The sequence below is a fragment of the Pseudorca crassidens genome, chromosome 1 (assembly GCF_039906515.1).
Source record: "Pseudorca crassidens isolate mPseCra1 chromosome 1, mPseCra1.hap1, whole genome shotgun sequence".
In the NCBI taxonomy this organism is placed as follows: domain Eukaryota; kingdom Metazoa; phylum Chordata; class Mammalia; order Artiodactyla; family Delphinidae; genus Pseudorca; species Pseudorca crassidens.
The window spans coordinates 184,960,597-184,982,679 of NC_090296.1; the positions used below are offsets into that span (position 1 = coordinate 184,960,597).

General features: G+C 37.0%; 1 protein-coding gene across 16 annotated transcripts in view; it reads left to right on the forward strand.

Moving 5' to 3' along the window:
* MLLT10 (MLLT10 histone lysine methyltransferase DOT1L cofactor) overlaps nt 1–22,083 on the forward strand; it is a 248,003-nt gene that overhangs the window by 95,250 nt on the left and 130,670 nt on the right. For 14 of the 16 annotated variants that reach the window (XR_010933941.1, XR_010933944.1, XR_010933956.1 and 11 more), the window contains 3 exons: nt 9,960–10,063; nt 13,296–13,389; nt 15,300–15,395. Coding sequence is in view for 13 of the 16 variants with exons in the window: in XM_067702929.1 (XP_067559030.1) it covers nt 9,960–10,063; nt 13,296–13,389; nt 15,300–15,395 (294 nt within the window). In the remaining 3 variants the exon portion in view is untranslated. Of the gene's footprint in view, nt 1–5,536; nt 5,979–9,959; nt 10,064–13,295; nt 13,390–15,299; nt 15,396–22,083 lie in introns of those variants that run through there. The other 2 variants (XM_067702956.1, XM_067702951.1) reach the window with 2 other exon arrangements.

The window sequence follows — 22,083 nt, forward strand, 5'->3', positions numbered from 1 at the left end:
TTTTAATTTTACTGGTGCTACAGTGAAATACTATTTTGGGGAAAAATTGATCTTCTTGGAATATTGCATCTCCCCTTCCAGAAGCATGGTGTATCTCTCTGTCACATTTTTTCCTTATATGTTTCTTGGATTCTTATGGTTGTTGGTCTGTATAGTTAACCTTAAAAAGAATAATATTCTGTTCGTGAATATTCAGTATGGTTAATAGGGGACATGGAATTCTGAAATGATAGGAACAATGGGAAAATGGATTGTTGCATTTTGGAAGACATCAATCTTTTTTTTCTCTTTGGGGGACGTGTGGGGGCGTTCCCTGACCAGGGATTGAACCTGGACCATGGCAGTGAAAACGCCAAGTCCTAACCACTGGACTGCCAGGGAGCTCCCCTGGAATACATCAGTCCTTAATGAGTGGTAGTAAAGGATAATGTGGAGATTATTAATAAATGTATTGGGCACTTAAAATGGACCTGCTTTGCATTGTGCTAGACGCTAAGAGTTCAGAGTTTCATAAAATACAGGGTTTATCTCCAAGTGACACTTAGACAGTCAAGTAAATATATAACTACGATGTATGAAAATAATAAGAAATTATAAATAATAAAAAATCTGAATAGAGTATTATGGAACATAATGAAAGGAGGGATTATTTTTGTCTAAGGAATTGAATAAGGCACACAAAGATATTATATAACGGCTGTGCATGATAATAAGAAATTTGACCTGTGGAAGAAAGAATCAAATAATAATTCTAGACAGAGAAAGTAGCATAAATTAGGGTAATAGGTACAAAGGGGAGGTGCTAGGCAGTTCAGAGAATAATAAATCCTGTGTGGCTGGAACACTGTAAGATTTAGAAGAAAAAAAGGAAAATTTCTAGACTATTTGTATAGTATATCCAGTTGCAGAGAACTCACTGTGTTGACTTATTTTGTAAAAATTTCCACGTCATTATATATATAGTGGCCAGTTTCTGTACCATTTGTCATCAGATTCTTGTTTTTATTTTTTGACCTCTCATATTTTCTTGTATCAATTCCTTATTTCACTAACATATACATTTTGTTAATAAATGTGAGTGGCATATGTTACCTTTAATTACGTTTCAATAATTTTTAAGAAATGGGAAGATTGGGGCAACATAGATATTTGGGAACTTTTTTGGGTGGTCTTGTGTTCTTTAGAGTCAAGGAAGCATTTAGTTTAGAAAGCTGCAATTTCCATAGAAAGTAGTTGGCAGATGATGGGTATATCCTGGATTTATCCTTTTGAATAGCTTTTATTTACTGAATGGCCATGAAGGAATGAGTGTTTATAAGTATAGGAAGGATCATAACAGACCAACCAAACAAACCAAAAATACTATAAAACATGGTGTCATTGAACTATAAGAGGATAATGGTAGAGGAAAACTTAGAAATTGCTAGCCCAACTTCCCTTTATCTTTTTTCTAAAGGAATAGATGTGGAAAGCTATTAATTTTTTTTTCTTGAAGTATAGTTGATTTACAAAGTTGTGTTGGTTTCAGGTGTATAGTAAAGTGATTCAGTTATATCTATGTCTGTATACACATACATACATATATATGCTTTTTCAGATTCTTCTCTGTTATAGGTTATTACAAGATATTGAATATAGTTCCCTGTGCTATACAGTAGGTCCTTGTTGTTTACCTATTTTATATATAGTAGTGTGTATATGTTAATCCCCAATTCCAAATTTATCCCCCACGTGGGGTGTGTGTGTGTCACATGTTCTTTATCCATTTATATGTCGATGGTGGACATTTATGTTGCTTCCATGTCTTGGCTATTGTAAATAGTGCTGCTTGGCTATTGTAAATACGAACAGTGGGGTGCATGTGTCTTTTTGAGTTATAGTTTTCTCTGGATATATGCCCAGGAGTGGGATTGCTGGATCATATGTTAACTCTATTTTTAGTTTTTTAAGGAACCTCCATACTGTCTTCCATAGTGGCTGCACCAGTTTACATTCGTACCAAAAGTAAATGCCTCATCTCTTGTATCTAGGCTGCTCTGTAACTTGTTTTGGCTAATAAAGTGCGGTGGAAGTAACATTGTGTGACCTCTCTCTGTGGCTTGATGATCTGTTTTCTGAGTCCATTGGGGTGGCCCTGCCCCTTCATCCTCCTCTAATGATACCTTATGTTTAGGTTGAGGGCTGGAATATTGGGTGATTTGGTGCCACAGAGGTTGGTTTCTTTCTGTGCTCTTCCTTTTACCACACTTTTGTCCCACCTGTTAGTGCTAGACTGCTGTCGTTTATTATTTGATGTTTTGGGCTTTTGATTTCTTGGTGGTTTTGGTCCAGCCTCAGTCCTTGGTGGGCTCTGTATATCTGGGCCTCAGGGTTTCACCAATTCATTGCCTCCTGCCTTTGGCAGACTTTACATCTGTGGAAGGACTTGGGAGGGAGACAGCTTCCTGTCTCTCCCCAAGTGTTAGAAGATCTCCGATAACAGATCCTGGGGTCAGGAATTTTTCCTGCCCCTTGTTTAGGGGAAAAAGATTTTCTCCTTTGTCCTCCTAGCCATCATGGGTCTTTACTTATGCCCTGGGTGTGACAGGATTTGCTGCCAATCCCCCAGACGCTCAAGGCTTTTGAGAGTAGTGTCTGGGCAAGAGATGGGATTTCATATCTTTGCCTCAGTGGCACCTGATCCTCTCCTTCATGCCTGCACCACCAAGGGAGATTCTTTCTGGTTGTTTTGTCTCCTTGCTTCCAGTCTTCCCCAAGAGCTCCTTGTAAATCTTCATGGAGTAGAGCCTGTGAGTGAGTGTGAACTCCTGTCTGTGGTTCCAGTGGTTCTGTACTACTGCAGTAGCCCACAATCAGCCTTGAGCAATTTGTTAAAATTTTAGCTGGTTTCTTATCTGCATGTCTTCCTCCACATTTTCTTCCCTTGCTCTGTCGTTAGTGGATAGTCTGAGTGTCTTGTGGTTTTTAGGCAGCTGAAGGAGAGTGTGTCTGCCCTTGGATTTCAAACTATTTGGTTGCCTTTGCAGGTGCAAATCTTTCATAGTTTCAAGAAAAGTTGTGGGTTTTATAGATTAAATGGCTTTTTCTTGATAGGTTTAGAGTGATGTTCTTTCAGCTCTCTACTTTTTAGGTAGAGGTGGAATTTGGCCCCTGAATCCTTTTGATATGAACACTGTTTCTTTTATTCAAAATATTAGGTCAAACTATGACTTTTTCCCCCCTTAAAATGAAAGTTTTCAGGCTATAAGTTTGCCTCTGAGTATAGCTTTATTCACATACTTGACATTTTATTTAGATGCGATTTTGTTGTTTGGGATCATTTTCTAAATAATCCTCAAGTTAGTTTATAATTTTTCTTCTCGATCCAATAGCTATTTAATTGCGAAATTTAAAATTTGCAAATCACTTTTTTCCTCCTTTGATTCATGTGTCTTGGAAGCTCTTGTTGGTTGCATGTATATATGCTTATAATTGTTATATCTGTTTTATTATTATAAAATCTCTCTCAACCGTCTATTTTTCTTTTTTTTAAAATAAATTTATTTATTTATAGTAGTGGACATGGGCTTAGTTGCTCCATAGCATGTGGGGTCTTCCTGGACCATAGATCGAACCGGTGTCCCCTGCATTGACAGGCAGATTCTTAACCCCTGCGCCACCAGGGGAGTCCCTCAACCGTCTATTTTTTTGTCTGATAATAAACCACTTGTATTTGCTTGCCTTTTGCATGGTATATCTATTTTCATCCTTTTACTTTGAACTTACTTGTGTCTTCAAATCTAAAGTATGCATTGCCTTGTGTTTGCTTGCCTTTTGCATGGTATATCTTTTTTCATCGTTTTACTTTTAACTTACTTGTGTCTTCAGATCTAAAGTATGCATCCTATAGATGGCATATGGAACTTTTTTTTTTTTTTTTTTTTTTTTTGCGGTACGCGGGCCTCTCACTGTTGTGGGCTCTCCCGTTGCGGAGCACAGGCTCCAGACGAGCAGGCTCAGCAGCCATGGCTCACGGGCCCAGCCACTCCGCGGCATGTGGGATCTTCCCGGACCGGGGCACGAACCCGTGTCCCCTGCATCGGCAGGCGGACTCTCAACCACTGTGCCACCAGGGAAGCCTGGAACTTTTTTTTTTAATTCAGTTAATCAGTCTCTGCCTTTTGATTGGATTATTTTCATATTCAGTGCTATTAATGTGGTTGGGTTTACATCTGCCGTTTTACTTTGTTTTCTTTTTTACTTTTTTTTATTAACAGCAATGTTTTGTTTTTTTGGCTGTGCTGGGTCTTCGTTGTTGTCTGTGGGCTTTCTATAGTTGAGGCCAATAGGGGCTACTGTTTGTTATGGTGTGTGAGTTTCTCATTGCAGTGGCTTCTCTTGTTGCAGAGCGCAGGCTATAGGTGCATGAGCTTCAGTAGTTGTGGCTCACGGGCTTTAGAGTGCAGGCTCAGTAGTTGTGGCGCACAGGCTTAGTTGCTCTGTGGCATGTGGGATCTTCCCAGACCAGGGATTGAACCTGTGTCCTCTGCATTGGCAGTCAGATTCTCAACCACTGCGCCACCAGGGAAGTCCCTTAATTTGTTTTCTTCGTCTTGTGACTACTTTGTTTTTTCTCTTTGTACACTACCTTCTTTAATGTTTATAAGTGGATGTTTTCTGGTGTACCGTTTTCATTCCTTTCATGATTTTTAAATTATATTTTCTTGGGTTATATTCTTAGTGGTTGCTCTAGGGCTTACAATATTCATCTTAACTTACCAGAATCTACTTAACTCCAGTAAGATATAAAAAATTTATAGCATTCATTTTATTTCTTTCCTCTCCACCTTTGTGCTATTAGTATTATAGATATCATGTCTCTATATATACTACAAGCCCCAAAGTAGTTAAAATTATTGCTTTATATAATCTTACATTTTTTAAAGAAGCTAAGAGATGAAGACCACAGATATATTTATAGAGTGTGTGTTTTCCTGTTTACCATTTTTATTTCTCTTCATTTCTTCCTATGGGTTCCAGTTACCATCTCCTGTTACTTCCTTACTCCAAAATAACTTATTCCCACTCTCTTTCATTGTGTCGTCATTGTCACATATATTACATTTCTATATGTTATAGTCCCAACAATACAATTTATGGACATTGTTTTATGTGATTGTTTTTTAAATTAAGAGAATGAGAAAGAAATATCTCATCATACTATCTTTTATCATTTCGTATATAATTACCTTTGTCAGAACTCTTTCTTTGTTTTTTAATTGGTCTATATATTTATTTATTTACTTATTTTTTTTTGCGGTACGCGGGCCTCTCACTGTTGTGGCCTCTCCCGTTGCGGAGCACAGGCTCCGGACGTGCAGGCTCAGTGGCCATGGCTCACGGGCCCAGCCGCTCCCCGGCACGTGGGATCTTCCCGGACTGGGGCATGAACTCGTGTCCCCTGCATCGGCAGGCGGACTCTCAACCACTGAGCCACCAGGGAAGCCCTATATATTTATTTTTTAAAATTTCAGCTTTATTGAGGAACTCTTTGTTTTTTTGTGTGGATTGCAATTACTGTCTAGTGTCACTTAATTTTAGCCTAAGGAATTTCTTTTTGTAGTTCTTGTTAGTGAGGTTTGGAGCAACAAAGTATCTCAGTTTTTTTGGGCCTGAGAATGTTATTTTGCCATTATTTCTGCAATATAGCTCTTCTGGATATAGGATTCTTGGCTGATAGTTTTGTTCTTTCAGCATTTTGAATGTTATTCCACTGCTTTCTGTCCCCTATTTTATTCCTAATGAAACCTCAGGTTTACTTGTATTTGATGATCCATTTCCCTCATTTCGCTTTCGAGATTTTCTCTTTATTTTGCCTTTCAGCATTTTGAGTGTCCATCTGTTTGTATTTATCCTGTATGGAGTTTGGTGAGCTTTTTGGATGTGTACGTTATTGTTTTTCATCACATTTGGGAAGTTTTCGACCATTATTTCTTCAGGTACAGTTTCTATCCTTTTCTTTCCTCTCCTGATTTTCTCATTACACATCTGTTAATGCAGTTAATGGCATACCACGTTTCTCTGAAACTGTTCTTTAGGTAGTATAATCTAAAAAATCTGTTCCTTAGATTGTAAATTCTCTATTGATCTATTTTTAAAGTTGATTCTTTCCCTACTGCCAACTCAGATCTACCATTGAGCCCTTTTAGTGTGGGTTTTTTTTTTTTTTTTTTTGCTGTACGCGGGCCTCTCACTGTTGTGGCCTCTCCTGTTGTGGAGCACAGGCTCCGGACGCGCAGGCTCAGCGGCCATGGCTCACGGGCCCAGCCGCTCCGCGGCATGTGGGATCTTCCCGGACCAGGACGCGAACCCGTGTCCCCTGCATCGGCAGGCGGACTCTCAACCACTGCGCCACCAGGGAAGCCCCCCTTTTAGTGAATTTTAAAATCGAGAATTTCTGTTTGGTTGGTTTTGGTCTCCTAAGTCCAACATCTTGGTTCCCCGCAAAGACAGTTATCGATGCCTGCTTTTTTTTTTTCTTATGAATGGGTCATACTTTTCTCTTTCTTTGCATGTCTTATAATTTTTTGTTGAAAATTAGACATTTTATTTTATTTATTATTTTGGCTGTGTCGGGTCTTAGTTGTGGCACACGGGATCTTTGTGGAGGCACGTGGGATCTTTTTCATTAAGGCACGTGGTCTGCTCAGGTTTCTCACTAGTTGTGGCGCGCAGGCTTGTCTTTAATTGTGGCGTGCTGGTTTTATTTATTTTTTCTTTCTCTCTATCTAGTGATGCGTGTGCTCTGTAGTTTGCGGCACGTGGGCTCTCTCGTTGAGGCATGTGAGCTCAATAGCTGTGGCATGTGGGCTTAATTGCCCTGCAACATGTGGGGTCTTAGTTCTTCTACCAGGGATCAAACCCACGTCCCCTGCATTGGAAGGCAGTTTCTTTACCACTGGACCACCAGAGAAGTCCCTAAAAATTAGACATTTTAGACAGTAGCCCCTCTAGAGAATGAGTCTTCCTTCTCCTTGTAGAGACAGAACCTCTGCACTAGTGCTCTGGAGCTGGGGATGGTGACAGCACTTTGCTTCTCCTGAAGAGGCACGTGTACTCTGACAGGGTGCTGGAAGGAGGGAAGGGTATAGTAGCCCAGCTTATCCCTCCTAGCATGGAACTTCCATTCTGCTAGCAAGCTGGGGAAGGAATGATAGGGCCCCAGGAAACTTGGCCTGTTTTTAGGGTGGGAGGCTATGAGTGGGAGCTACCAGGATGAGTAGTAGTATGAGAGTCACTGGAGACCTGGCCCTCCTCGGGTAAAATTGTAGCCTTAGACTAGGATCTGTGGAGAGAGGGAGCCCTCATCTTCTTGACAGCGCCACCCAGAAAGGAACTTCCATCACAGGAAGCAGTATGTGGGGGTGGTGGTGGTGATGGGGGCAGATCATGGCTCAAATGCCACCGGCTCTCACTGTTCTTATTGAGATTTAGTAGATTGTCTTGGGTAAAATCTTCTGCTTTCTGCATGTCTTCAGGACAATTTTCAGAGACTTTATTATTTTTCTTTATTGAAGTGTAATTGATATACAGTACCATGTAAGTTACAGATTTTCAATATAGTAACTCATTTTTTTTGTAACTCATAATTCTTAAAGGTTATACTCCATTTATAGTTATTATAAAATATTGGCTATATTCCCTGTGTTGTACCATATATCCTTGTAGCTTATTCTATACAGAGACTTTAAATGGTTCTTTTTCACCTATGAAATGGTTAATTTACTGAGGAGAGGATCCGTGGACCTCTTCACTCTGGTATTTCAGAAGTCTGGAAGGCCTAACTTCTTTAAAAAAAAAAATCTGTCATAATTTTAGTTTTATTGAGTGGTCAAATGATGGTGTCTTTTCACTGTCAGCTCTGTTGGAAGTTACTGAGATATTCTTTGAGGCCTATTTGCATATTTTCCCTGAATTTTGCCATTTAAAATGTTACTGTTTCGGGACTTCTGTGGGGGTGCAGTGGTTGGGAGTCTGCCTGCCAATGCAGGGGACACGGGTTCGAGCCCTGGTCCGGGAAGATCCCACATGCCGTGGAGCAGCTAAGCCCATGTGCCACAAGTGCTGAGCCTGCGCTCTAGAGCCCATGAGCCACAACTGCTGAGCCTGTGTGCCACAACTGCTGAAGCCCATGCGCCTAGAGCCTGTGCTCCTCAACAAGAGAAGCAACTGCAATGAGAAGCCTGTGCACCACAATGAAGGGTAACCCCCGCTCACTGCAACTAGAGAAAATATTCATGCAGCACCGAAGACCCAATGCAGCTAAAAATAAATAAATAAAATAAATTAATTAAAAAAAAGTTACTGTTTCAATCTGCTCTGTACTTTTCTTTTTAAAATTTTATTGATCATTTATAGGCTAAAAGATGTATGTTAAATGTTTCCATTGTAATTGTTTGATATTGCCTTCTGGTAATTTGAACAGTTAGAGATGCTCTTTTTAAAAATTAATTAATTAATGAATTAATTTGGCTGCATCAGGTCTAAGTTGCGGCATGTGGGATCTTTTGTTGCGGTGAGTGGGCTTCTCTCTAGCGTGGCACGTGGACTCTAGAGTGCATGGGCTCAGTAGTTGCAGCATGTGGGCTTAGTTTTGTTGCAGCGAGCGGGCTCTTCGTTGCGGTGTTTGGGCTTCTCTCTAGTTATGGTGCAGGCTGTAGAGCGTGCAGGCTCAGTAGCTGTGGCACGTGTGCTTCGTTGCCCCATGGCACATGGGATCTTAGTTCCCCAAGCAGGGATCGAACTCACGTCGCCTGCATTGGAAGGTAGGTTCTCAGCCACTGGACCACCAGGGAGGTCTCTAGAGATGCTCTTATTCAGTGTGTCTAGGTTAGTTTTGTTGTAACTAAGGATTTTACTTTTTAGAGATATAAGATAATTTTTGTAATTCAGTTCAGTCTGAATCCATGTCTTTCAGCAGAGGAGTTGAAATTCATTTACCTGACTTTACTATATATTACTCTTTTTTTGAAACTGTGTTCTTATCAATATTGTTGAACGGTGTTATTTGGCACCACAGTGCATAGTGGGGGAAACTTCTCCAAATTTAAAAATACATGTGGTCCTGTTGAAGTTTGCTAGGTTATACCTTGTTACTGTTGAGAAATTGGTTTCTTTTTAGAATTGTATCATCTGAGTATATGTAGTTAGGCATTAATTTTTGTATACTCAACTTACAGTCAGTTGATAATTTTATTCATTATACACTTGTAGATTGCCATTTTTATAATTTAGTCTTTCATGAATATGTGGTGCGGTCTATCAGCTATTTTCAACTGGGAGAAGGACCAGATAGATGTCAAAGTTGCTGGGAGTGTTCATTGGCCAATACCTCTTGGGGACATCTCTGATCTCCTAAAGTGTCTTCCTCCCAGGCCTGTTTTGTCAGGTTGGCAGGGCTGAATGGTAGGTCATGTGGGATTTTGTGGACAGTTGGAATGACCTAAACCTTGCTCACTCATTTAGGACTGTCCTTCACCTCTACGTCCCAACTCCCTGTATCAACCTCCTTTATTTATGCTTACTTCCAGCAGAAAAGAAAGCAAACCTCTTTTTACACCTTTGTTACAGGAATCAGTTAAATATTGGTGAGGAGGAGTATATTAATACTGAGGTGGGGTAGGCTGTGTCCTGCCCCCTGGCCTCAGTTCCTGCGAAGATTCTTCTTATCTTGTGCGGTTTTTGAGTCTAAGGAAACACTGCCTTGTGAAATCGTACTAGGACCGTTTATGTCTGTATTGATGTTTTCATGTTTGGAAAAATTAGATTACAGTCAGAAAAAAAATGAATTCATGATTTGGAGTAGGTTAGATAGTAAACCTGGTCTTGACTTCTGAAGATAACTATAAAATCCTTATTTGTGTGAAGCACTCGTAAAGTTTTTGTTTTCTTTTCAATTTGTTTTGTTTCTTTACCCTAAGACTTGCTACATTTGTGATGAACAAGGAAGAGAAAGCAAAGCAGCCACTGGTGCTTGCATGACATGTAATAAACATGGATGTCGACAGGCTTTCCATGTGACATGGTAAGTATGTTTCTGTCATTGTACAGAAGTGAAATTGGGAATACCTTGTAAGTTAAAAACTTAGGTACCCAAATATTATTAAAGTAAATTTTGTTAGGATAGTGTCTATGTTTATATTTACTGTAATAAAGATAATTCTAATAATTGAGTGTATTTACCAGAGTCCAGTAGGTGGACCCTGGTTCTAGTGCCTTATTCAGTTACATTTTGTTTAAAATACTTCTGTTGGTTACCTACCCTTGGATTTGTCATTAGGATTAAAAGAGCTGATGTAGATAAATTTAGTGCAGTACCTGAAATACTAGTAAGGATTTAATGAATGATAGCATTTTTTCACTGTCTGTGTTTCAAGAGGGGAAAAAAAAGCAATCGCCATGATTCTCTGTATTATAGTGGCTGTTCCTTAAAAAGTTACTTAAATGTTTTTTTAAATAACATTCTAGTTTTATTTTGTTCATGTTTCTTTTCAGTTTTTATCCATGTACCTATTTGTTGCATAATTTGTTAAAATCACAGTTTAAATGTAACATTGTTTTTTGATAATTTTTTCACCAAAAATTTTGGTAAGATGATATAGTCCACTAGCAACATGGAAATGGCTGCATTATATCCTATCAAATGTTAGTATTTTATTTAATGTTTCACCAATTTGAGACACATTGTTTCCAAATTGTTTTATAATATGTGGTGCTGTAAAGAACATTTTGTGCATTCAACAAACATAAATGTAATTTCCTTAGAATAGTAACTAATGATAATTAATAGCTATTATGTATTGAGTATTTACTATGAAGTGGGCACAGTTCCATGGAGGCGGATTTCAGGGCAAAAATTGTGAACATTATTATTGTTCTTAACACGTGTTACTAAATTTTTGGAGGCAGTGTAAATTGATACTAAAACTTGTACTTATATGTTTTTTTGAGCATAAAATTTCAAAAGCACAAATTATCCTAAAACAAAACATTCAACATAATAGACAACAATTAAAACTAAAAGTTTGGCGAGACTTCCCTGGTAGTCCAGTGGTTAGGACTCCACGCTTCCACTGCAAGGGGCACGGATTCGATCCCTGGTTGGGGAATTAAGATCCCACATGCTGTGCGGCCAAAAAAGTATAAATAAAATAAAAAATAAAAGTTTGGGTGTAACTCATATAGTTATTAATTTTAAAAATCAGTCTATATTTATCAGCCAGTATAGGAACAGGCTTTATTTCCTGAGCTTTTAGTATGTGGATTTATGAAGTCCATTTTAGATTACTTTTGGGGAATGGGAAATATATATATTTTAATATTTATTTATTCTTTTGGCTGCGCTGTGTCTTAGTTGCGGTATGCGGGATCTTCATTGCAGCCTGCTGGATCTTTAGTTGCAGCATGCGGGATCTTTTAGTTGTGGTATGTGGGATGTAAATCCCTGACCAGGGATTGAACCTGGGCCCCCTGCGGCATGGGCCCCCTGTGGCATGGAGTCTTAGCCACTGGACCACCAGAGAAGTCCCATGGAAAAGATTTTTGTTTCTTTTAAATTCTCTTAATTGAAAAATAGACAGAAGACCTAAAGAGACATTTCTTCAAAGAAGAAATACAGGTGGCCACTAAGTACGTGAAAAGATGCTCAAATCACTAATTATTAGAGAAATGCAAATCAAAACTACAGTGAGGTACCACCTCACACCAGTCAGAATGGCCATCATTAAAAAGTCTACAAATAACAAATGCTGGAGGGGGTGTAGAGAAAAGGGAACCCTCCTACACTGTTGGTGGGAATGTAAGTTGGTACAGCCACTGTGGAAAACAGTATAGAGGTTCCTCAGAAAACTAAAACTAGAATAACCATATGATCCAGCATTCCCACTCCTGAGAATATATCCAGACAAAGCTGTATAATTCAAAAATATACATGCACCCCTACGTTCATAGCAGCACTAGTCACAATAGCCAAGACATGGAAACACCCTAAATGTCCATCGACAGATGAATGGATAAAGAAGATGTGGTGTATATACACACACACACACACACACACACACACACACACACACACACACACAGAGTGGAATACTACTCAGCCATAAAAAAGAATGAAAGAATGCCATTTGTAGCAACATGGATGCAACTAGAGATTATCATACTAAGCAAAGTAATTCAAAAAGAAAAAGACAAATACCATATGATATCACTTATATGTAGAATCTAAAACATGACACAAATGAACCTATCAATGAAACAGAAACAGAATCAGGGACACAGATAATAGACTGGTGGTTTCCAAGGGGGAGGGGGATGGATTGGGAGTTTGGGATTAGCAGGTGCAAGCTGGTATATATGGAATGGATAAACAACAAGGTCTTACTGTATAGCACAGGGAACTATATTCAGTATCCTGTGATAAACCATAGTGGAAAAGAATGTACATATGTGTATAACTGAGTCACTTTGCTGTAGTACCTCAGTAATTAACACAACATTGTAATTCAGCTATACCTCAATAAAAAATAAAAAGAATTCTCTTAATATTGTATTTAAATTTCCAAAGATGAAAGACCTTTTTTGGGTATGAGATACATACTGGTACTTTAATTTTGGAATGTTAAAAGTGGAAGGTCAAATTGACAAGATAATGATTCTAAACTTTAGCACTTCGTGTTTTTTAAAAATATGAATATCATAGCTTTAGGTTTCAGTTCCATTTCTTCCATTGTTTTTAACTAGAAAAACACAGTTTACGTTTCTCTTACCTACTGTACTATGGTATGACTTGAAGCATTTTCCTTCTAACAGTATGTAATCTGCATCATATGTCATGTCAGCCCTTTAGACGCCTGGCCTTTCCAGTTGTACCTGTGATAGAGATTGAAAAAGTAAAATGAAGTGTTAAGTTTGGGGTGTGGAGATATCTTAAAAGAAATTTAATGTCTGCTTGGTGACATAAAACGTGAATAAATCTTCATCCTTGTTAGAGATGGATAAAAAGTTTATTTTAAACCATGTATATAACTTTAAAAATATATCAGTCATAGGATGGGATGAAATGTTCTTGGTCTCAGCTAGAGTAAAGCCTTTTATTTTCCCTTTTTCTCTTAGGAGATGTAAGGTTTTCTTATAAACCCTACATGCTTGGAAGTGAATTTTAAGTTTTATATATATCTATATATATAATATATAGAGATATATATACACACACCATGGTTTGAAATTTTGTTGATATACTTGGCTTTCTTTTTCAGTGCTCAGTTTGCAGGACTACTTTGTGAAGAAGAAGGTAATGGTGCAGATAACGTCCAATACTGTGGCTACTGTAAATACCATTTCAGTAAGCTGGTAAGAGTTTTTCTTGAATTTAATTTTAAAATGATAATAATTAGTTTTGACAATAGAGTTGAGTCTTTTATAGAAAAGGCATAATAGCCATTACTTTTTTTGGTTGTTTATGCTTCAGATTAAGTTTGCTTAGCGTGTTCTTTGTTGGGAATTAAAAGCTCTAGTAATTTTAAAAGATTTTGCTTTGCTTGGGTTCATTTATGAAGGTGAATATTCTACTTTAGAATATATATTAATAGTTAATAGTAAATGTTGGTATACATTTAGTAGAAAATACAAATGTGTAAAGAACTCTTTGTAATTTACCACCGTTTTCAGTTAATTTAATTTTTGATGTTTGATTATGTATTTTGTGATTATCACTTGTTTCTCATCTTTTTGCTTTATTACTATTACCCATTTTATTATTTATTTTCATTTTTATTTACTTGGAGATAGTAAACCTGAAACAAGGCTCTTTTGTAACTTCTTGGTTAAAGATCTTGAGAAAAATATATTTAAATACAACTTTGGAAATATTTTAGATTTGATCACTCTTTACTGTCACATAGTAGCATGGATGAGTTAGTATTATTTGATTAACCATTACGTATTTTGTGTCCATGTTCCTTTGACAGATCAATATTTCCTTAATGCCCCATTGTCTATTTCTCAGTCTTTAGTGGTATCAGATTTGTATACTGAAAATATAAGGCTTCTTTGTTTTTCTTTAGTGTCTCATTGTTACTTTTTATTGTTACCTCTCCCCTGTGAATAGGGCTATTTCTTTCTTTTTTAAAAATAAATAGTATCATTAGGGGCCCCTTTCTTAAGAAATGAGCAACTCATGACTCCAGTATTCTGGTTTGTGCATATAAAATATTTAAGATTGTACATATATATTGTTTAATATTGAAGACTTTGATTTATTTTAATGACTGTCAAAGAACATTCTAGTGTTCTAAGAGAAATCTTGAGATAGTAAAATTGAAAATTTGCTTTAAAACCACATTGGAATGTTCATTTTCTAAATCAGAGATGATATAGATAAAATATAGAAATAATGAAAGTGGATTTTGACCTTTGCGTAAATAGAATTTTTTCATTGTTACTTATTAATATGCTGTTATCCCATTTGGTGGTTGGGGGAAAAAGTCTGTTTAATAATTTAATAAGATTGTATAAGATCTATGTTTGCATGGAATTTGATCATCTTTTATAGTCACTTTTATCTAGTTTAATTAGTTATGGTACCACCAAATTTTAACACCTCCAGTAACTCTGTCATACTTTATTATGAATCTGTGTAAGTATTTTAAATAGAAATGTGTAATAGTTTTAGTAATGCTTTGAAAAATGCATGGGTCTAATGCTGACATTTCCTTTCATTTTTTTTTTTTTCTATATGAACTGCAGAGACAAATTTTTAGAAAATCGTATGCCTTAATACTGAACGTATGAGATTAAAAGGCTTCTTGCTTTTCCTAGTGGCATAAAGTAACTCTTCAGATATTTTCTTTTCTTTTCTTCTAGTCTTGGCATCCTTTTTCAATATGGCATTCTCTATTTTTGGTTGAAACATCTTTAGTTTTTTAAACCAGATGTTGAAAACTATAGTTGATCTCTTTAATGAGGTGGTTTTGTAATAAAATGACAAATAAGCTACTGCTTGTTTGAAAGTATAGTCTGTTTTCACACTTTTTAATAAACGTACAAAAACATAGCATTAATCTTAGATTTAGGGTTAGATTTTCCTTTATAATGCAATATATAATATATGGATGGTGTCTGGAGTATATAGTTTGAAATAGACTTTTTTTTTCCTTCAGTAGACATTTTATAGTACTTCACACTTGAATTGGTTTAAACCTAACAAAAGATTTCAAATTTTATATACATATACCTATATGTATACATATTTTCTTTTTTAGAAAAAGAGCAAACGGGGATGTAATAGGTCATATGATCAAAGTTTAAGTGATTCTTCCTCTCACTCTCAGGATAAACATCATGAGAAAGAGAAAAAAGTAAGTGGATTTGTTGTTGCTAAATATGTAGCACATCTACTTAATAGATTTTTTTCCCGTTTTTAGATAAAATTAAGTTTCTTAATTTTAGCTGAATGAAAACATTGAAATACTGAAAAATTTTGGCTAATACAGAGTATTAAGTCAAAGAGTAGGTTTAAAATAATACGCCATATTTGTGAATATGGTTGTACCCATTTCAACTGAAAATTTGAAATATTGAAAACTTTATTGAAGGCATGTGAGGGATTTCTTGCATGTGTTACTCTGGTCATCTTTTGAAATCTTTGGGTAACTTTAGCAATAATGGTTTGTTGCTAGATATTATTAACTGATTATTTCACATGTAAGTAAAAATCTCATCAGCCTTTTCCCTTTATAATATAGAACAATTTTGAAGTTCTATATATTCTTGACTGTTATTTTTTCCCCAGTGGTACTAATGGATTATTATTTTTTTTAATGACCAAATGTCATACCATTTGTTTGAGAATATTCTGTCTTTTAATTAAAACACTAAAAGCTTGCCTAATACTAATCTGTCTTCTTCTGACTTACCTGTTTTCTGCTTACATTTTTACTTATTGTAAAGGATATGAGTAATTTTTAGTGAACTAATGATAAGTACTGTAGAGTCATTCATAGGACATATTGCCCACATAAGAAAAGGATACTGCTATGGATTGTTTTCAACAAAGTGAAGATACAGAGGACTTCTTCAATTAGGAAAGAATATTACTTTTAAACAGTTGGTATAAACTAGTTTGGAAGATATTTCTACAGATTGTGTGAAAAACTAAATCACTTAACATTTTCATGTTTGTAAATACTTAGGAATTTGGTTAGAATTTGTTTCTTTTTTCAAGGTAAACATTTTGAAAGCTTAAATTTTTTGTTTTGAGATTAATTTTCCAATTATTAGTGAATAATAATTATAACTTTATATTCTCCTTCCGAACATTTGTTAGGTTTATATATTTTTGGTAGATCTTAGGCAACAAGTACACATATTCATTTTGAGTTCTTTAACGAGGTGGTTTTGTGATAGTGACAATAGTAGGGTTTGATTTTGCTGTTTATTGTTGCTTGTGTTGCTCATGGAAAAATGGCAGATTTGGTTTAATTAGCAGTTTTTGTAACAAGCATTGTGAGATTCTATTTAAACTTTTTAATCATGATTGAGGAAGTCTTAGGTAGGGCTTATTATAAATTGTGAAAAGGGAAGTCATACCAATGATGTTCTTATATTCTGCCATTTCATGAGGATTATCTGTTTAAAGAAGTATTTGCTGTATGACCATATTTATCTTAATCTATGCCCTGTCATGTTATTTTTAATGGACAATTATTAAATGTAGTACAGTATTTAATAAATACGGTACTGGTGACTATTTATTTATTAATCTTTTTTTCCTTCTAGGAATGAATTAAAGTTTTCATTTTATGAGTTTTTGCAGTCGTTGAATACTGTATTAAAAAACAATGTATTAAGTTAGTCAAACTTGTTTAACTTTAAATTCTAGCTGTTGGTATTTTCATTAGTATATAAATACTATTTGAATTTTACTTTTAGCACGTATAAGTTTAGTACAACTTGATTTTGTTGTCAGACTTAAAATCAGTTTGTGCATTTTATTTTCTAATAATTAAGATTTTCTGATAATCTATAAAGGCTGTGAGATAAACATACTATAAATTTATTATTATTGTTAGACTTGTTTGCTTGCCTTAGGAATATTCGGGGAGGGACTTTTTTATTATGGTATGATGTTAAGTGATGACGTAGCTGTAAAGATAGGGTGTTACAGACTGTCTTTCTCTTCATCCCTCCTTACCTCTTTTAAGACTTTAACATCTAATAGGGTTGTCTTGAAAATATGCATATCGTGTTATAAAATGTTTTGACAAGTAGTACTTATAATCTATTTGGATTTTACTAATTTAAAATACTATATATTATGAACTAAAATTTGGTGATATTGTTCATAAGATATGTTAGAATCATGTTCCCTGTGAATTCTTTTATCCGTGTTCATTCTGTCACATGTTTATTAAGTTATAAATAAGTGATGATAAAGAATATTTAATACTAAATATTGTATTATCCAACTCACTTATTTTTAAATCAAATCAATTTATAAGTTAACTTTTTATATATAACTATAAGAAAATTAAAAAAATATTGGGCTGGCCAAAAAGTTCGTTCGGGATTTCCATAAGCTACAAAAACCAGAACGAACTTTTTGGCCAACCCAATATTTAGCCTTCGCTTTTGAGAGAATTTCTGTGTGGCCTAAGATATATTATTACTGGTTAGATATTAACTGTGAAATGCCAGCAAGGAGAGAGGAAAAGCTAATGGTGAGATATACCTTTGAATTAGAGACAGTTTCTCTAAAAATTGGCTTATATATTTTTAAAAGAATCAAAGTACATGTTTGAAATGAATGAAAAGCTATGCATATTATAGGAGGGTCTTAATTCAATCATGAAATAGTTTGGATCATGATCATTACTATTTAAGAAGAATATCTTCTAAGACTATTAATGTCAATTAATGCTCATTGTAAAATAGAATTTTTTTTTTTAAGCCTAGTGTTTTTGTGTTTACAGAAGCACTGCCATAGAGTGAGATGTGGGCAAAAGTTAGGAAATGGAGATGCATATCAGACTTGGAGACATGCCATTGTTTTGTGAGGCTCCGAGCTTCAGAAAGGATATTTTTTCTAAAGGCTATGTTGGAGGTCATCATTTAGAAATCAGTGCTTATTTTTTGCATTGAGATAATCTGTACCAGTTCATTTGATCCTCACTTTATGCTCTTCCCACTCATCAATGTTAACTTATATTGTATCAGTAGTACAGTATTATGCTAGACTAGACTTACAATACTTTACAGCCACATTAACATTAGTGGCAGTGTATCTTATGGAAATTTACTCAGTTCCAAATAGGTATGACAGAAATCCAGCTGTCCCCTACTACAATAAGAGGGATTTATCTCCCATCCTGTACTCCACCCCCTTACTTGCCCTTGGTTCCATTATGTTATTAATAACTGGCAACAAATGAAGGAGTTATTGCTAGTATAAATACTGTTAGGGTGCTTTGGGAGGTTGGGGGAGATAGGCTTTTTGGTTAGTGTTTTGTGAACCTCAGGGAATTGACTGGACTTCCCTTTTGTTTAGGACTGTTCATCTCTTCGAAGAGAACTGGGCTACTTCTTTGGTCCTTGGAGGAATAAAACTCAATCACAGAGCTGTCATTACTTCTCTGTATTTTTGGGTTTTTTTTAAGTTTTCAGTTTGAGAGTCACCCTTTACACACACACACACACAAACACACACGCACACACACAACCCTTTTTGTACTTCCCTTTGGAAATCTTCCACTCAGGTTAAAGCTTTAAGCTTCTATGTGTGCAAAGAGTTAAGAGGGGGGAGAGGGCAGGGCTTTGCAGGAACAGTAATTTAGAATGTTTGGAGTGTGTGGTGGGGACGAAGAGTGACAGGAGATGAGACTATTTAATTAAGAAGGTCATTTCCACAGAAGTAGAGAACAAACGTATGGACACCGCAGGGGGAAAGGGGGTGGGTGGGATGAACTGGGAGGTTGGGATTGACATATATACACTAATATGTATAAAATAGATAACTAACAAAAACCTGCTGTATAGCACAGGGAACTACACTTTGCTGTACAGTAGAAACTAACACAACACTGTAAAACAACTATACCCCAATTAAAAAAAAAGGTGTCATTTCATGAATAGTTTTATAAGTAATGCTAGTTTTATCCTTCATCCTGGGGTGTTGGGCAGCCAGCCAGAAGGATTAACATCTTTTTTTTTTTTTAAACTTTTGATTTTGCAGTAATTTTAGACCTGTGGGAAAAGTTGCAAAAATACTACACATTATTTCTCTGCACCATTCACCCAGACTCCCAAGATGTTAGCATTTCATCCTGTTAGCTTTATCATGTCCTCCCTTCCTCTCCCACCTTTGCCCTCTTTCGCTCACTTTTCTATGTATAATCTTTTTTCTGAACTTGAGACAGTAAATTATAATGCCCTGTTAGCCTAAGTCCTTTAATGTGTAGTTTTAATAAAAGGGGAAATTTCCTACATGATTACAGTACAATGATCAAAGGCAGTAAATTAACATTGTTGCAGAACTATTAGATCTATAGATCCTATTTGAATTCCACCCACTAATGTCCTCCATACTAACTAAAAGAGGGAGACTTTTTTAGTTCTGGTTCAGAATCCAATCCAGGATGACACGTTGCAGTCAGTTGTCCTGTCTCTTAGTTTTTCCCAGTCTGGAATATTTCCTCATTCTTTCTTTGTCTTTCCTGACCCTGACACCTGACATTGTTTCAGGTTCTCTGAGGCTCACTAAATCTTAACAGTGGATTTTACAGTCATACCCTTGCTTTGCTCTCATATAGTGGTTTTCTGACAGTAGCCTAGATTTTATGTTTTTCTGGAAGCTAGTCCTTACTTTAGCATTGTTTGCTGTCTGGAAAGACTGGCAACTTATAAAACCAGCAGGTCTTGGTTCCTTTTTTGTCAGTGGTTTTCCTAGTTTATCTCTATACTGCTTTTTACTATAAATAGCAAAAAGACTGCACTTCCAACATATTACCTAGAAAATCTCCTTGTTAAATCATACAACACATTGAGTACACTTTCTCTTTTCTATGTTACCATGGGCATAATGTTGCTGAATGTTGTTACTACATAACAAGAACCCCCTTTCCTCTAATTTTCAAGTACATTTTTTTCTCTTTTAAGCCCTCCTTAGCAGCCTCCTGAAAGGCTAGGAATAGTCTCTTCCATGCTCGTTAGGCTTTCACGCATCATCTCCTAAAAATTCTTCCAGCTCCTGCCCACTGAGAAATAGGGTAATACCTGGAGGAATATGTAAGATTAAGGAATGGTAATGGACAAAGAAGAATATTGTCTTGCCCTGTTTGGGGGGTGGTGGGAGGGGTGGAAGAAAAGAGGTGGCGTGTATGTGAGTAACTTCGCTACCTGAAAACTGGGTTCGCCTCTTGGTGGGTGTTGAGCCAAAAGACACAACCAAGCCAAAGACTGGGAAGGGGGAAAGATTTATTATTTACAGCAAGTAAGGAGAACACCAGGGATCTCTCCCAAAGTGGTATCTCTTCAAACAGCAGAAGTGGGGAAGTTTTAAGCCAAGGGTACATGCATATTCATGAAGGGGCTTGAGCAGAGGAGAATTCAGCATAGAATCGGGGCAGAAGTTGAGAGTCCAAGCTTTAGTTGATTAAAGTCAGGAGGGGTCAGAAAAGGTCGACATCATCTGTTTCATCCTCCACCTTGGGTGGGGGGCCTTAATTCCTGCAGAACTCAAGACAGGTATCAGATTGTTATGTATATCCCTTGAGGAGGAACTAGGACCCTGTTTTATTGCTGAACTATTTGTTTCTTTTTTAAAAAATTAATTTATGGCTGTGTTGGGTCTTTGTTGCTGCACGTGGGCTTTCTCTAGTTGTGGTGAGCAGGGGCTACTCTTCCTTGTGCGTGGGCTTCTCATTACGGTGGCTTCTCTTGTTGCAGAGCACAGGCTCTAGGCGCACAGGCTTCATAGTTGTGGCATATGGGCTCAGTCGTTGTGGCTCGCGGGCTCTAGAGCACAGGCTCAGTAGTTGTGGTACACGGGCTTAGTTGCTCCGCGGCATGTGGGATCTTCCCTGACCAGGGCTCGAACCCGTGTCCCCTGCATTGGCAGGCAGATTCTTAACCACTGCGCCACCAGGGAAGTCTTGAATTATTGGTTCTTGACTGCATTTCTGTTACCAAGTCCAAGCTCGCTCTACTTGCATCAAGACAGGCCAGTGAAGCGCAGACGAGGTGTTGAGGCAAGGAATACAACTTTATTCGGAAAGTTGGCAGACCAAGAAGGTGGCAGACTGGTGTCTCCGTAAAACCATATTATATATGGGGTTTGGATGCCAGTTTCTTTTATAGCACAGAGAGGGGGAGATGAGGAAGTAAAGTAAAAAGGCTGTAAGTTTTGCAAATATCCCCTGGAATGGCCAGCCTCTGTGAGGGAGTGTGTTAATTTCTTCTTTCTTGCAGCCATCCACAGGCGGGCAGGGTAAGATTGTCTCCCGGTGAGCTGAACAGAGGCACTTTAGTTTAACATTCAGGCAGAGGGGCAGGGTTCCCTGAGGCAGGCCATTATATATGATTAAAATAACAAAAGCAACAAAAAGCAAAGGTTAAAATCAAACAGATCGAACTTGCAGTCTGATTTAGCTCTTCCCTGTTAATTTTCCTTTGTTCCTGCATTTCCCTCATTTCCTGTAAGATCAATAATTATGGAGACCTGTTCCATTGCGGCCAGGCTTAGATCACAAAATGGCTTAGGCCAGAAATGGCTTCTCTTATGTCAAGAAAGCCATGCCTGGTTCTCTTTCTCCGAGACCCCCTACCCGATGTGCTTACAAGTTCGGGTCACCTGGATAGTGGAGCAGAGAAAGTAGACGAGGGCAGAATCCTAGGGGAGATATTGCTAAGCAGGTTGGGTATTAGGATAAGGAGACAAGTTATTTTCAAAAGTGTTTAAAGTGAAACTAGGGAATGGGGCATATAGATTTGGAGGAAGTGTTGGAGCAAGGGCCTGGAAGAACTCAGTGAGGTCCCAAGAACAAGTTAAGA